At 35.7% G+C, this 16,213-nt stretch overlaps 1 protein-coding gene across 5 annotated transcripts; it reads right to left on the minus strand.

Annotated features, from left to right (window-relative positions):
- Positions 1-818: 818 nt before the first annotated feature.
- Positions 819-15,613, minus strand: prph2la (peripherin 2-like a). Of its 5 annotated transcripts, none has more exons than XM_087290855.1 (6): positions 15,389-15,558; positions 14,005-14,294; positions 11,992-12,094; positions 9,066-10,083; positions 6,177-6,423; positions 819-2,845 (listed from the first exon to the last, which is right to left on the minus strand). In XM_087290855.1, the coding sequence occupies exons 4-6, from the start codon at positions 9,644-9,646 to the stop codon at positions 2,579-2,581; spliced, it is 1,095 nt and encodes a 364-aa protein (XP_087146981.1). In that variant the 5' UTR covers positions 9,647-10,083; positions 11,992-12,094; positions 14,005-14,294; positions 15,389-15,558; the 3' UTR covers positions 819-2,578. The 5 variants fall into 5 exon arrangements, with proteins under 5 accessions (XP_087146981.1, XP_087146983.1, XP_087146982.1 ...); XM_087290857.1 differs by having other exon boundaries at positions 9,066-9,314; positions 15,389-15,546; XM_087290856.1 differs by lacking the exon at positions 14,005-14,294 and having other exon boundaries at positions 9,066-9,314; positions 15,389-15,613.
- Positions 15,614-16,213: the final 600 nt, after the last annotated feature.

Raw genomic sequence — 16,213 nt, forward strand, 5'->3', positions numbered from 1 at the left:
AAGAACTGGACCTTTTAAAGGAAATATACTGATAATATTTTTTTTTTTCTGGATACCTGGTCATATACTGTAGGATTCATTGGAAACAAATATGCGGATTAAACAGCTAAGGAAGCCCTACAGATGGAGATGACAGAATGTAAAATTCCTGTGTCTGATGTTAAACCTGTTTTAAATCTGTATTTTAAAGAGAAATGGCAAATTTTGAAAGTGGACACGATCAGGTTGTACGAGATGCAGAATTGGGCCCACACATTTTGAGCCTAAGCTATTCACTTTTAACCACGACCCCCCACCCCTTCCCCTAACCTGCCAGTTTTGATAACTGATAACTTCATTCCTATTTCAGGTGCGTTCATGGCTTGTGATGCAGGTGTGTGCGTCATCTGTTATTAGTGACTGATTGCATTGTAATGTGCCATAAAAACGTAACTTATCATTTCAATTTCATATGACAGTTATATATAGCAGTTATGTAAAAAGCAGTTTAACGATTTAAATGATTTTTATTGTAAATGACATCATTTAATGTGACTATGCATGACTTTACGGAAAGCTTACGACGTACTAATTAGGGTTAGCCTTAAGAACAAATGGTGCATCTGAAATGAGAACAAATTTAGTTACAAACTAACTAGTAGTAACTAGTTAGTGTGGACCTTACATTCTAGTTTATAGGACACTTATTGTACCCCTTTGTTAAAATTTAAATCTTTGGTGTCTCCAGAATGTGTCTGTAAAGTTTTAGTGTGCCTCAATCTCCTCGACTGCGTCAGATAAAACGCACAGTGACAGACATAAAGGAAGCAGATCTCGCATAATGTTTGTGAGAAGTACTAAAGTAAGAACTTTCCCAATGATTTTTATTTGATGTATTTGTTGTGGAGTTGCAACGATGAGTCACGCACAATGTTGATACAAAGTTTATGAACACACACACACACACACACAAACAGGACTTTAGAACAACTTGAGTGTGAGTAAAAGGAGTAAATGGAACTATAATGAAGATGCATTATTACAATACATGCAACCAATACAGTGAATTATATTCTTAAAAATGAGTATTAAGTATTAAACAAATAATAAATTTTTTTTACATTATTTATTTATTTTAGATATTTATATACTGCATTATTATATTCATATCAATCTTAGGTGTGGGTGTGCGTTTAAAACCTTAAAAAGTAAATTAGTATACAGTGCATAAGTACATCAAAAATATCCATCTTTGAAAACCGTTTTAGAGGCTGTTGGTGTCATGTTTTCAGTAGTGATAACAATATCTTGCTTTAGGCACGAGACCAAGGCTTGTTTTTGTACATGTAATGGGTAAACTGACTTGTTGTTTTCATGAAAACTTTGCAAAAAAAGAGAGAAAACTACAATATACATTTTGTGCTTTAAACAAATCTGAGTTCTAAACAAATCCAGTGGTACTCTTCAGTTTTTATACAGTTTACTGTGTATGAGAATTTCTAAATTGTAAAATGATTAAACTTTTGCAGTCTCAAAGAGAGGCATTTTAAGACTTTAAAGGCTTCGTTATGCGTTGCCTTGTTATTTAAAACAGTACTTCAAGTTTTCACTTGTACGTTAACTTACAGGCCTTAAGAGTGTGTTGTAAAATCATTCTTATTTAGCTATAAGCTGTACTAAGTTAAGATCAAAAATACAAACAATATAATTACAACTATATTTCCAAGATGGCAAGATGATTTCTGATATATTTGTAAAGATTCCCCGTTTATAAAAGATATTTTAGGTTTATTTTAAAATTATATTTATAGGGGTTTCAATAATGTAACCATATTAAGCAGGATTGATTTTCTAAAATAAGTGTCATACAGCTTTAATAAGCTTAGAAGCCACTTGTCCTTTTACTTTTGGACCCTTAAAAAGTGGGAGGCACATATGTGAACTTGTAATTCCTACAGCGTTCACCTGATTTGAATGTAAATACCCTCAAATTAAAGCTGACAGTCTGCAGTTAAACCCCATCATGTTTGTTTCCTTTCAAATTCATTGTGTGTGTATAAAGCCAAACATTTTAGAATCATGTTGCTGTCCAATTAATTTGGACCTAACTGTATATACAAGAGTATATACAATTGTACAATTGAAGATACAATCACATATTTATTAATAATTCATAATTGTGTATTCATTTGTCTTTAAAAAAATATATATATTACATTGTAAGGAACCTAGAATGTTTAATTTAGTGCTGATGACGATAGCACCTGGATTATTTGTGAAAATTAGTGTATGAAAATATAAAGGCATAAAAAATTGAGAATACAGTTTGCATAGAGTTGATAATTGACATGCTGGAGTAAAAAGATTATGGGATTGTTCTAGAAATATTAGGAAAGCATTAGAGCAACATTTAGCAAATGATGTTAGAATAATTTTTCACAAAAAAAAAAAATAATAATATTCTACTTAAGTTTCTGCTTGGTCTAAAACAAACCTTAAAATGAGTATTCTGGGAACCATAAACTAAAATGCTAAACATTAAAGTCATTTAGTATCAGATTTCAGTCCTTTCTCCAGAAGAATCATTCTGGACAGTTCATTAACCGTCTGCTGGATGAGGTTTTGGAGGCACATTGTCGGGCCCATAGTGTGCTGTAGATGGTCTGTCAGTGTTTGGATCTCTATTGCTGGCCGTGTTGATTTGATTGAATTTGCTGAGGTGTTTGATGATGTTAAAATTGGAGCGAGCCGTTTCCACAAAGCTGTTCTCCAGGAGCCACCCGTCAGACTCGCATTCTGGGTCCCCCTGACGCAGCACGTTCTCCAGAGACGTCTGAAGGTAACGCACGCCGGTCAGCACTGACAGCTGTCAGAGAATGAAGACATTTTTATTTGTGAAATTATTTTCTTAAAATTTTTGATCCACCTTTGAGACATGCTTTTCATTTCAAGAGTTCACACTTAGCTGATGATTTTACAAAAGCTTGTTTGGCATGCTGTCCCGGGAGAGAGCCCCAAGCTCAAGGGCTCCTCGAGCCCGGGGCTTCCTCCCGTTGGCAGAGCAAGAGGGGAGCCTGAGCTCGGTGGATCTCAGAACTCCCCTGCCGTTGTAGCTAAGGGAACGCAAGAGATAGGACAAGCTTGATTGTTATGCATGTTGAATGTCTTTGGATGGTGGGAGGAAACCGGAGAACCCGGGGAAAACCCATGCGGACATGGGGAGGACATACAAACTCCTCACAGAAACACCCACTAGTCCTGTGGAACCAGGACCGGCAGTGTTCTTGCTGTGTGGCTCACAGTGCTAACCACTGGGCCGCCGTGCCCATCAATCAATCACAGGTAGAGGAGGAGAATAGGGGAGGAGGGGGGTTTCTTCCAAACGAAGATAAAGTGAACTGAAAACTGTGGCTATTTATAGTAGCTTAGGGCTCATATGATTGGAAGATAGTGATTAGCAAATGCGAGACTGGCCGTGATAAATCATAAGCACGTGATCCTCTCGAAATTATTTTATGAATAAACTTCACCTAATCAGGGATTGGAGTGAACTGTAGTCAGTGGAATATTTTTAGTGACATATACTGTAGTTTTTTAACTATATTTAATCAATTGAGAATATTATAACAAAATAATAAATATTTAGTTTTTAATTATTTAAACCACGCTGTAAAAACAATAGCTGCTGGCTTACAAGGATAGTTCACCCAAAAATATGTAATCTGTCATATTTTACTCTCCCCTCAATTGGATTCAAACGTGTTCCTTTTTTTTTTTTTTTGCTAAATGCAAAACAAGATATTTTGAAGAATGTTGGAAACCGGTGGTCACTGACTTCTATAGTATATATCTTTACCACTATGAATGTCAGTGATTACTTGTTTTTAAAATTATTCTAATAAAGTTTTTAATAAAATGAACAAGTGCTGTATCAGCTCGCAATACTTTATACTGACTTTTAACATCAAACTTTAGTAGTGCTGGATAGAAGTTAATCTTGATTAATGGCATCCAAAATAAAAAATTGTTTTGACATAATATATATGTGTGTGTGTATTATATACAGTATAATTATTATATAAATGTGATACAAACATACATAGAAACATACATACAAAGATATTTAAATTTATATAATATTTGTATCATATAGACATTTTTTATATCTCATTTTCTCAAGTATATGCATGTCTGTGTGTATTTATATAAAAATAATAAATATACACAGTATCCATACATTTATTTTGGATGTGATTGATCGTGATTAACTTTTGTCCAGCACTACATTTATAAACTTATTGTATAACTTACAAATGAAAGTAAAATACTTTACATGAAATGTAAAACATCACAACTTTGTAATTGGAATTGCCATTACTTTCCACAACACTTAAGACATTTATAGAATGTAGACACCAAGTGATAAAGTGTTTTAGGTTTAATTTTGTCCCGTTCCTCCTGCAAACAAGTCAAGGTGGGCAACAGTTTGGGGTTTTGGTTGTCGCCTTTTACGCTTTAAAATATGCCAAACAATCTCTACTGGAGACAGGTTGGGACTGCAGACAGGCCATTCAAGTACCTGTATCCTTTTCTATCCTCCTCCACAGCCAGGACTTTGTAATGTGTGCAGAATGTGGTTTTAAAATTGACTTGTTAAAAACATGCAATTTTGTTACATAGATATTTAAATGTTTATAATATGTGTATCATATACACATATTTTACATCTCATTTTTTCAAGTATATGCATGCATGTGTGTATTTATATTTAAATAATAAACACACAGTATGCTCACGTTTATTTTGGATGTGATTGATCATGATTAACTTATGTCCAGCACTACATTTATAAACTTATTGTATAACTCACAAATTAAAGTATAATATGGTTAATGACTTAAAGGACAACCCCAAATCAGAAAAAAAATGCAAATAAAAAAGAATGTAGAGATTTCTAAATTTACTTTAAATTGCATTTCATTGAAGACAATACAGCAAACATTATTTGTGTTCCTAATGATTTTAGTTATTTATTTATTTATTTATTTATTTATTTATTTATTTATTTATTTATTTATTTATTTATTTATTCTACATAAAAATTACAATTTTGGTTCTTGCAAGACATTTCAAAAAGAGTTGGGAAAGGAGCAATCCCTTAGGCAGCACTGCATCACAAATCACTCATCAAGAATACATTCATTAGGAATGTGAGACTTTAATGTTTCAGATCATCAAACTAATTTAAATATTATTGAAAGATTCTGGTGCAACTGGCCCCTGATGAGTTTCTTTGAAAATCTGTGCATCAAGAATCGTCATTCACATATAAGCGATACCAGCACATGGGCTCAGGACTACTTCTGCAAACCTTTGTCAAGTACCACAGTATGTAGTTACATCCACAAATGCCAGTGAAAACTGTATTGTGCCAAAATGAAGCCCTATGTTAACAGTGTCCAGAAGTGCCATCGACATCTCTTGGCTTCTCTTACATCATACAGTGAAAAGGTGAACTGTGTTCAGATGAATCAGTATTTTGGGGAGAAATGGAAGCTGTGTGTTCCGGACCAAAGATGAAAAAGATCATCCAGATTGTTTCCAGTAACAAGTGCAAAAGTCAGAGTCTGTCATGGTATGGCATTGTGTCAGTGCCCATGGCAAAGGTAACTTGCACTTCTGTGATGGCACTATTAATGTTGCAAAGTATATAGAGATTTTCAAACATAATATGCTGCCTTCTTTTTCAAGGACGCCCATGCATATTTCAACAAGACAATTCAAAACCAGATTCTGCACACATTACAAAGTCCTGGCTGGGGAGGAGGATAGAAGAGGATACAGGTTCTTGACTGGCCTGCCTGCAGTCCCAACCTGTCTCCAGTAGAGAATGTGTGCCATATTTTAAAGCGTAAAATGCGACAACAAAAACCCCGAACTGTTGTCCACCTTGACTTGTTTGCAGGAGGATCAGGACGAAATTAAATGTGAAACACCTTATCACTTAGTGTCTACATTCCCTAAACGTCTTAAGTGTTGTGAAAAGTAATGGCAATTCCAATTACAAAGTGGTAATGTTTTACAGTTCTAACTTTTTTTTATTATTGAAATACGTAGTTATTTTGAAAAATATATATATAATTATTTCCTACTGAATTATTTCCAAATGTATTGCCAAAACAATAAACCCAACCAACCTCAAAGAGCCAGATGATGAGAACCATGAGGCCGATGGAGTGCATGATGTTAGTGTAATACTGTAGCAGAGCTTGCCGGCATCCCCTCATCCACAGGTTGAGCTCCTCCGTCTGGTAATCATAGTTAAAGTGAGCGGAGTTATTGCTGATTTGGTGCTGAATGCACGGCCGAGGGGAGTTGACGTTGCAGCAGCTGAAGGGAACTCCGTCCATTAAGTATTTGCTTTCAACATTGCTCCGAAGACGACTAGAAAGAAAATAAATGAATTGTAATCATTAAATTTTGTAAGTTCCATTGTATTCAGTGTGATTTTGTCTACATGGTTCAGTATTAATGTTCTAGTTTGCCTTATAGAGCTAATCAGTAGGATGAGTGTTCATGCTATACAGTAGAGTGAAAATGTTTTTCTCCTTTACAGATTTCCAATTTTTTGCATGTTTGTAACCGTTTAATGTTTCAGATCATCAAACTAATTTAAATTTTATTGAAAGATCGCATACAAAAACACTGTCACAGTGCAAGGTTTTCTAATTAAGGGTAATGTGTAAAAAAAGTGTTTGCCCCTAATCATAATAGCTGGTTGTGCCTTTCTTAGCAGCAATAACTGCAATCAAGCGTTTATGATAACTTGGAATGAGTCTGTTACAGCACTGTGGAGGAATTTTGGCTGACAGATCTTTGCAGAATATTTGCAATTCAGCCACATTGGGGGATTTTCGAGCACAAACCAGCTTTTTAAACCCATGCCACAGCATCTCAATCGGACTCAGGTCAGGACTTTGACTAGGCCATTCCAAAGTGTTAATTGTGTTTTACTTCAGCCATTCACAAGTGGAATTGCTTGTGTGCTTTTGATCATTGTCCTGCTGCAAAATCCATATTTACTTCAGCTTAAGGTCAGATGGTTAAACATTCTCCTTTAAGAAATTTTGGTACACAGCAGAATTCATGGTTTCATTTATTAAAGCAAATCTTCCATGTCCTGAAGCAGCAAAACAGCTCCAGATCACACTACCATCTGCACATATTACTGTTGGTATGATGTTCTTTTTCTGAAATGTGGTGTTACTTATACAGTACACTACATACAAGTGTCACACACACCTTCCAAAAACTTTAGTCTCATCAGTCCACAGAGTATTTCCCCAAAAGTCTATCAAGATGTTTTCTGGCAAAACTGAGATGAGCTTTTATAGCGTTCTTTTTGCTCAGCAGTTTTCATCTTGGAACTCATTTTTGCCCAGTCTCTTTCTTATGGTGGAGTCACAAACACTTGCCTTAACTGAGGCAAGTTAGTTCTGCAGTTTTTGGATGTTGTTGTGGGGTCTTTTGTGTTATTGCATGTCCGCCGGTTCCCGCCTCAAAATGAGCAAGTTTGAGCCACTTGTACAGTAAGTTAGGGTTCAAAAAAAAACAAAACACCAGTGAAGAAACTGGACACAGAGGAACATAAAAAACCCACTGCCAGCTAGTGTTTCAGAAGTGTTATTGCAGCACAACACAAACAGAGCGCCATGGGTCACGGCGATCACTCGACGCAGAAGTATAAACCAGGCTTCAGGCAGCTCTTATTTAAGTGATTTCTTGATTGCAGATGTGGCAATAATGAGGCCTGTGTGTGGCTAGAGGAATTGAACTCAGGTGTGATAAAGTTATGTTTTAACAGAAGGGGCAAACCCTTTTCACACAGGGATTTGTAGTTATGTATTTTGTTTCCCCTTAATAATAAAAACATTTAAAATGTAAAAACTGCAGGATGTGTTACTCGTGTTATCTTTAACTAAAATTGACATTTTTTTGTTTATCTAATACATTAAAATGTGACAAACATGCAAAAATATTAAAAATGAGTAAGGGGCAAACAATTTTTCACACCACTGTATATGTAAAAGAAGCAAATAAATAAATAAAAAGAGTAGCCTACATGTAAGAGTAGTCTGTTTTTTTTTTTTTCTTACAAAGTCGATTGGACAAATCTAAAGCCTTTATTTATATTTTTTTGCTGCAGGTACTGCAAAATGGGTAATGTAGTTCTTCATCTTGCTTTTATTAACTTTTTTCTCTGTGAAGGAATAAAATAGCATATCAAAAGCTCAGGTTGTGAGTAAAATGTAGATATTTATTTATTTATTAATTTTAGTTAGAGGTAAAAAATATATTCTATTTATTTGCACCATGAACACTTAAAAATTCAATTTGGTATGATACTATATATATATATATATATATATATATATATATATATATATATATATATATATATATATATATATATATATATATATATATATATATTTATTTATTTATTATTTTTTTTTTTACACAAAACCTATACAGTGCATGTGGAAAGTATTCATAGCGCTTCACTTTTTCAGTTTTCAGATTTTTTATTTTTTAATAAATTTGCAACAATTTCAAAAAAATCTTTTTTTCACATTTTCATTATGGGGTATTGTGTGTAGAATTTTTAAGAAATGAATTTAATACATTTTGGAATAAGATTGTAACATAAAAATGTGGAAAAAGTAAAGCACTATGAATACTTGTCATATACACTATGCACTATATATATATAGCTATGGATTTTACCTTCAAAAGAGGTATAACCCTAATTTTTTATTGAAACAAATAAAACATTGGTTATTCTGGCCTTTTATTGCCATTGCCATGGTGAGAAATTGTTGTATAATGTTATAAAAATATATTTGGATTGAAATATTATCAGAAATTTGCTGAAAACAAATTATATATAATCATTTTATACTCAAACCTAATAAACATTTCTTAATAAATCCAGTAGAACCAGAAAAACTTAACATTTTCAAATGGTCTCTTAATTTTTTTAATAGCTTTATGATTTAATTTATTATTTTAAAGTCCCAACTTACTCAACCACCTCCCGCTGCGACATGTCCAGGTACCGGTTGCTGACCCACTGGATCTGAAACCAGTCTCTGAATCCCTCATTCCCACAGCACTGGAACTGCATCTGCAGCAGGTCTACTGTGCGCTTCAAGAAGCAGCGTCCCGGTGTGTCCGTGTCCTTGTAGTAGCGCATAGCGTCACGTAACCCTAATGTTAGCGACTCCTCCAGCTGGCTGTGCATGCTGTAGCACATCAGCGCACCCACCAACACGCTCAAAGTGAAGAAAAACATACAAATGATGTACGGCAACATCACCAACTTCCAGTGCAGGAACCTACTGGAGTCCACACAGTCATAGCAGATCTTTCCACCCAGAAAGTTAATCACACAGGCTATAAGACCCACCACAATCAGCATGTTTGGGACAGATTGGAGTTGACCCTCGGCCATTAGATCCTGTCGCTTATAAATTTCCACTTTCAGAAAGATGCCCAAGCTAAAGAGGATGATTCCCGTTACAACAGAAATCCAGTTGAGCACCCACAAGACCTGGGCTAGCTTGTCTCTTTTAGTTTTGGTGAATCTTACCGGCAATACTGCCATTCTTGACACTGTGCTACTTTTTCAAAGTTGCAAATAATAACACTTGAAATTGAACTAATAGGAGTTCTAATTCATGTGTAAATTGGACATTTTTAATGTAAGTCAATCAGAAGGTTTACAAGGTTGATGGGAGATGACATGAATGGGCAAATTATTCTTAGCAGTTAGCATCTTATGCTAACTTAGTCAGATTCTGTCAATGGCAATGCCTTGATCCACAATTGCCAAACAGTATTGACGTGGCACCCTCATTTAGATTTGTGAGAACAACTGGATATCAGAGGTTTATAATAAAGGAATGTCAAGGGGAAATGGATGCCATAAGTATAATGAATTTATTTTATAGTTTGTTGGATTGTCTAATCTGTCAAATTGCTTAGAGATGCCATACACGGTCCTTTAGAAATGTAGTGAAACTGATTTTATGAAATGTACATCTAAGAGAAAAAGAGAAAAAAAAACAGTGATAGAGAGATGAGTGGAGGAATATTATTGCATATGTAATATCATTAATTATTAATATTTCGTTTTAGTATTAATGCCTAACCTAAAAATGTAAGCATGGATGCCCACATAGCAAAATTACTCTGGCTCAGCTCTGGTCTACACAATCAGCTTTAGCTTGGCCCATATGCTGCAGTGAAGTACAGTACATGACTGGACCAAATATGGCTTCCAGACAAAGGCCAAACATGCACCATATCTGGGCCAAGTTTCAGCCAAGTTAATAATCCGTAACTGGCCCTGAACTAGGCCAGATATGTTGGTGTGTCATTACTGCAATGATGATAAATGATACATGCATGAAGTATTGCACTTTGGACACATTATGGGCATGTTTTTTTTTTTCTTTCTAGTAACAACTTGATTGGTAGAATGTTTTTCTGTACTCAAAATTAATTAAAATGCAACTATGATAAAAATCATCTTTTGTAAGCTGTTTGGACAGATATGTGTGCAGGTATAGTATGTGTCCACAGTCAAATTGGAGTGATATAAACACAATAAGTCTCTTTTTACAATTTCCTGACGTTAAAATAGGAGCCAAATCCCACCCATTTTGAGGCCCAATGCAACGTGACGTAAAAGTGCTGTTTCCTTGCCTCACGAATTTATTGACAGCCTTGTATTAACATTTCTCCATATAATCATATCAACAAGACAGAAGGTGCTTATATCAACTAGGATTAAATGGGGTCAAATCTTGTAGGTGCACTTTAAATGTATTTTCAACAACCCAGGGTCATTCTGAAAATGTAGTCCCGTGGACGAATCTGGAGATCGTGAAATACGTCCAGGGAGGTACGTATTTTTGCAGTTTTGTTTTTGCAAATCCACGAGAGGCCGATGTGTGTGCTTTTTTTGTATCTCAAATGTCTCTCGCGAGTGTCATTTGCTGTTCTCGCGTAAATCCACCAGAGGCTGCTGTCGAATGACAGGCTGTCTGACTGACTAAATGATTGATTGTGTCACTGGCAAATCGACTGACCCACCCTCCTCCTACCCTAAACCCAACCAATTTTATGGATCAACCCACTCACCTGCTTACTTAACTGAACCCAACCACCAATTTACAAAAGCCATCCAGAAAAAGAAAAGCCCTCGTCTGATTTTTAGCACATTTTCAGATTTTATCACATTCTCACCCTATTATTAACTTGCTCACTTTATTTTTTGCGCTCTGTTTTAGTTTTACCTGATTTCTGGAACCGCTCTTTCCCTGACTCGAACCCGGTCATCGTCATCGTGGTCAACCCCTCTCTGCGAGCTAACTGGACAAACTGGTTGCAGTGGGAAAGCATGATTAAAGTTGTTGCACCTCCACACGTTAGTAAGCGGTCAGCCGGTAAGTGCCAAAAGGAACGGTGTCACACCGCCCCATAGTGTTTGCTTAAAAAATTAAATGTAGCCATACATACCTCCAGCTGCATAATTTGCAGTCTCCAGAAACATCCACGGGACTAAGTTTTCAGAATGAGCCTGTGTTGATCTTAAATGTGGGTCAAGAAAGGCCAAACTTATGTGGCCCACACATCAAATCTGAATCAAATACTACATTTGACATCTGGCCCAAGTCTTGGGTGCCTTCTTAAAGACGGTGCCACCTCTGCCAAACCCAGGTCATGTTTGGCCCACATGCTGTATGACAGTGCTGGATGAATGCCTGCTGTGTCAGCTTCATGCCAAATCTGGGCCAGAATTTTTTGCTACCTGGGTGATTAGTAATATCAAAGATTCTTTACACAAAAATGAAAAATCTGAATGTGCTGATTGGACAGGCTTGTACTAAGTCAAACATGCTTAGTGAGATGATCCATAACTGTAATAAACAGCTTATTACTCACCCACACTCATGTTTATATAACCTTCAATGGCATCCTTCCCTCATCCTGGTGATTTTTTCCCCCATCAATCGTCCTTGTGCCATGGCATGATCGCAACTTGCTCCTGAGGGAAATGGGAGATGAGACTCTGATTGGTTTAATGCAAGTTATGGCCAAAACACAGCCTTAACTCATTAAAAGAATAAGGGCCTACACACACTATGCTATCCGAACCGTGCCCAGGCACGTTTCCCAGATCGTTTGAAAAGTGTGAGTGCGCTGAATCGAGCTCATGCACAGTTCATTTGGCCGGCCCTGGCCGGGTTGGAAGAGGTGTGCCTGCACGCGGTTCACTTGGGCTTTGGCTTGGTACGCTTGTGTGCGAGTGCAAAACGTGCCTAAGCCCAAACTGAAAGCGAGACATGACTTTTAAGGGACTGATTCATATGGATTTATTAATCATTCTTACTGTTCAGTGAATGCAAACTGTTATAGGTTATTAAAGTCGCAAACCCCTCACTGCACGTCAGCTGCGCACCTTCAGCCAACCTCCTAATTCCTGCAGCACAAGGACTTTATGACTGTTTATGGGCATCAAAAACTTCTGATCTGTTCGGTGAAATATTTGACTGCGTGTCGCTGCATGTCAAACGATATAACTAAAGAAATCTTCATTGTGCTGAGCAAGAGCGCTTCTGACCAGTGCATCATCGATGACGTAAGCATGCCCAGACCCGAATGTAATGTGAGTGCAGGCCATCGGGTGAGACGGGAAGGGGGACAAGCATGCTTTGGCCTGGTTCAAGGCAACTATACATAGTGTGCAACATTTTGAGACCATGCTGATAGCAAACAGGGTGTGCTGATAGTTTTAATTTATTCGTTTATTTTTTTGGATATTTAGTAATATTAAAGGTTGTTTACACAAAAATGAAAATAATACTCATTAAGCCATTAAGATCTAAGTGACCTTTCTTTTTTCTTCAATATTACATTTATTTAAGAACTCAATGCATCACCAGAAGCATATGTAAATACTCTGTAAAAATAAACATTATTTTACCGGTAATTGTCTGTATTTTTTTTATTTAAATTTTTTAAAAGTATTTTATTTTAAAAGTTTTTTCTTTATACAGTGAAGTACCTGTTGTTTCACAGATATGTTCTGTTATAAAAAATTCTAACATTAAATGTATAGTTATTGCTTGTTTTTTGGTATTAGGTTGTTTTTCAGTTTGTTAAAGGAAAAGTTCTGTGTTTTTAGAGAGTAACATGTAATTTTATGTCAATATTTACATATAATACCTGTAAAAATAGGGAAACAAAAATTTTGTCAAATTGTTTTTAGTGAAGATAGCAATCATACGAAGATTAGCGTGAGGTTAATTATGTCAAATAATAGCCGATTGTTTGTAGGCTGCATATAATGCAGTCACTGTAAACTATAAAATGTTTATTTTACTACTCTAAAAATGTTGCTATGCTAATTGTTATGATCACCAGTGATCAAGCGGCTGCGGATTGCTGGAAGACTACATGCAACTCCCAGCATGCGTCTTGCACACTTTTAACAATATAAACTCAGCACACACAAACACATCATTGCTGAGTCTTAAACTGTTTAGTGAGCATTACGACATGTTTTCCTTTGCCTTGACACATTTGGCTTCTTTGTTATTTTGTTTGCCACATTTACGGTTGGGATTATCTGTACGCACCTGTTTGTTCTTGTTTCAATCTTTAATTGCAAGGTGATTCTGTTTGTAAACTGCTATTTGATCCTCACTTTTGTTGTGCAGGCATCCTTACACGAAACTAACCTTGATTTTATTGTTAAACAATGACCAAATGTGTTATTTGTAAAAAAATAAAAATAAATAAATAAATTAGTTATATAATAATTTTGTATTTTTTCAAGCAAATTGTTTTTGTTTTACCAACATATCCTTAAAACAATATTTGTTAAATTATATTATAGTTCATATTTATATTTTTGGTGATGCAGTGGTGCAGAAGGTAGTGCTGACGCCTCACAGCAAGAAGGTCTCTGGTTCAAGCCTCGGCTGGGTCAGTTGGCGTTCCTGTGTGGAGTTTGCGTGTTCTCCCTGGGATCGCATGGGTTTCCTACGAGTGCTCCGGTTTCATCTACAGTCCAAAGACATGCAGGACAGGTGAATTGGGTAGGCTAAATTTTCCATAGAGTATGAGTGTGAATGAGTGTGTGTGGATGTTTCCCAGAGATGGGCATCAGCTGTGTAAAAATGTGCTGGATAAGTTGGCAGTTCATTCCACTGTGGCGACCCAGGATTAATAAAGGGACTTAGCTAAAAAGAAAATGAATGAATGAATGAGTCATATTTACAGTGTTTTATGACAACAGCAATTTTTTGTAATTAAGCTTTTTTAATCATTCTTTTAATACACACACACACACACACACACACACACACACACACACACACACACACACACACACACACACACACACACACACACACACATATATATATATATATATATATATATATATATATATATTTAAATGTATGTCAAAAGTGGAAAAACGTGAGGAGTAATTTTACATATTACTATAAATATGTATCTGTATAATCACATTAATTAATGTGTATAGTTGCAGTAATAACCTGCACAAGTACAGTAATAATCATTATAATCACACTAGTTAATTTGTTTAATTATTGTAATAACCAGAATAATTACAGTAACAATCATTAAAATCACATAATCACACATATTAATTAATTAATCTCTATAATCACAATAATAAAAAATTATATGTTTACAGTAATAATTTGTAAAATGGCAGCAATTACCCCCCCCCCCCATTTTTTTCTCAGTTTAAATGCAATTTATCAACAGTAATAAACTGTAATTTACAGTACTGTAATTTGAGCATAAAGTTTGCTCTGTATTTTTACAGTTTTTGCATGTAATTTTGTGAAATGGTTATTTTCATGTAATTTAACTGAATATGTCTGAAAGCCCTGCTTTCAGTTTTTTCATAGTTTTTTTTACAGATTTTTTTACAGTGTACACCACAGTTTAAGAAGTTTTTTTATGTTTTATTGAAGAATAAATTCACCTGATTTCACCTGATTTCCTGAAGATGAGTAAAAGTTAAATGCACATTTAAAAAAAATAAATAGCTGAAGAGCAAAGGTTTTTGTTTGTTTTGCTATTATTTGTTGCATTGTTGCAGTCCCCAACCAATTACAGTATCTTTCTTTTGCCATGCACATTTCAAAAAGCTCAGAATACACTATAGTCGTGAGTGCTCAAAATAGCACATGAAGCTAAATGCGTTCACTTGAATGAACAGGCTTGTCCTAATTCAAACATGGTCAGTGAGATGATCCCTATATTGTATAAGGGTAGTAATAAACAGTTTATTACTCACCCGTTCATGTTTATAAAACCTTCAATGGCATCTTTTCTTCATTAAGGTGATTTTTCTTTTCCATCAAATGTTCCTAGGCTTTGTGTAACAATCAGAATGCATTGTTTGCTAATGAAATCTGATGTGGTGTGTGTCTGTGTTTGTGTGTGTGTGTGTGTGTGTGTGTGTGTGAGTTAATGTCTGACGCAGACTCAGCCCTGACCTCTCTAATTCCTTTTAATCAGTAATCAGCCCAGTTGGATTTGCTAGAGAACCTTCTGCCACCAGCAAAAATCTCACTCAATATGATGTGTGTGTGTGTGTTTGTGAGAGAGAAAGAGAGAGAGAGAGAGAGAGTTAGAAAGCAAAGAAGGAAAAAGGAATCCTGTAGTCATTGATGTTTTGTCACTGATGAAATGGTCACAACACATGACATTACTAATTTCAAAAAATATATATTCAAGTTAGGGCGAGACGGTGGCTCAGTGGTTAGCACTATCGCCTCACAGCAAGAAGGTTGCTGGTTCAAGTAAGTTGGCATTTCTGATTGGAGTTTGCATGTTCTCCTCAAATTGGCGTGTGTTTCCTCTGGGTGCGCCGTTTCCCCCACAGTCCAAAGACATGCGCTATAGGAGAAATGAATAAACTAAATCGGCCTTAGTGTATGTGTGAGCATGTGAGAGTGTATGGGTGTTTCCCAGTACTAGGCTGCAGCTGGAAGGGCATCCGCTGTGTGAAGCATATAATAGATCATTTGGCGGTTCATTTCTCTGTGGCGAGCCCTGATGAATAAACGGACTGAGCAAAAAGAAAATGTATGAATGAATGAATATTTAACTTATGTAA

This window comes from Danio rerio, chromosome 17 (genome assembly GCF_052040795.2).
Source record: "Danio rerio strain M-AB ecotype USA chromosome 17, GRCz13ab, whole genome shotgun sequence".
Taxonomy (NCBI): Eukaryota; Metazoa; Chordata; class Actinopteri; order Cypriniformes; family Danionidae; genus Danio; species Danio rerio.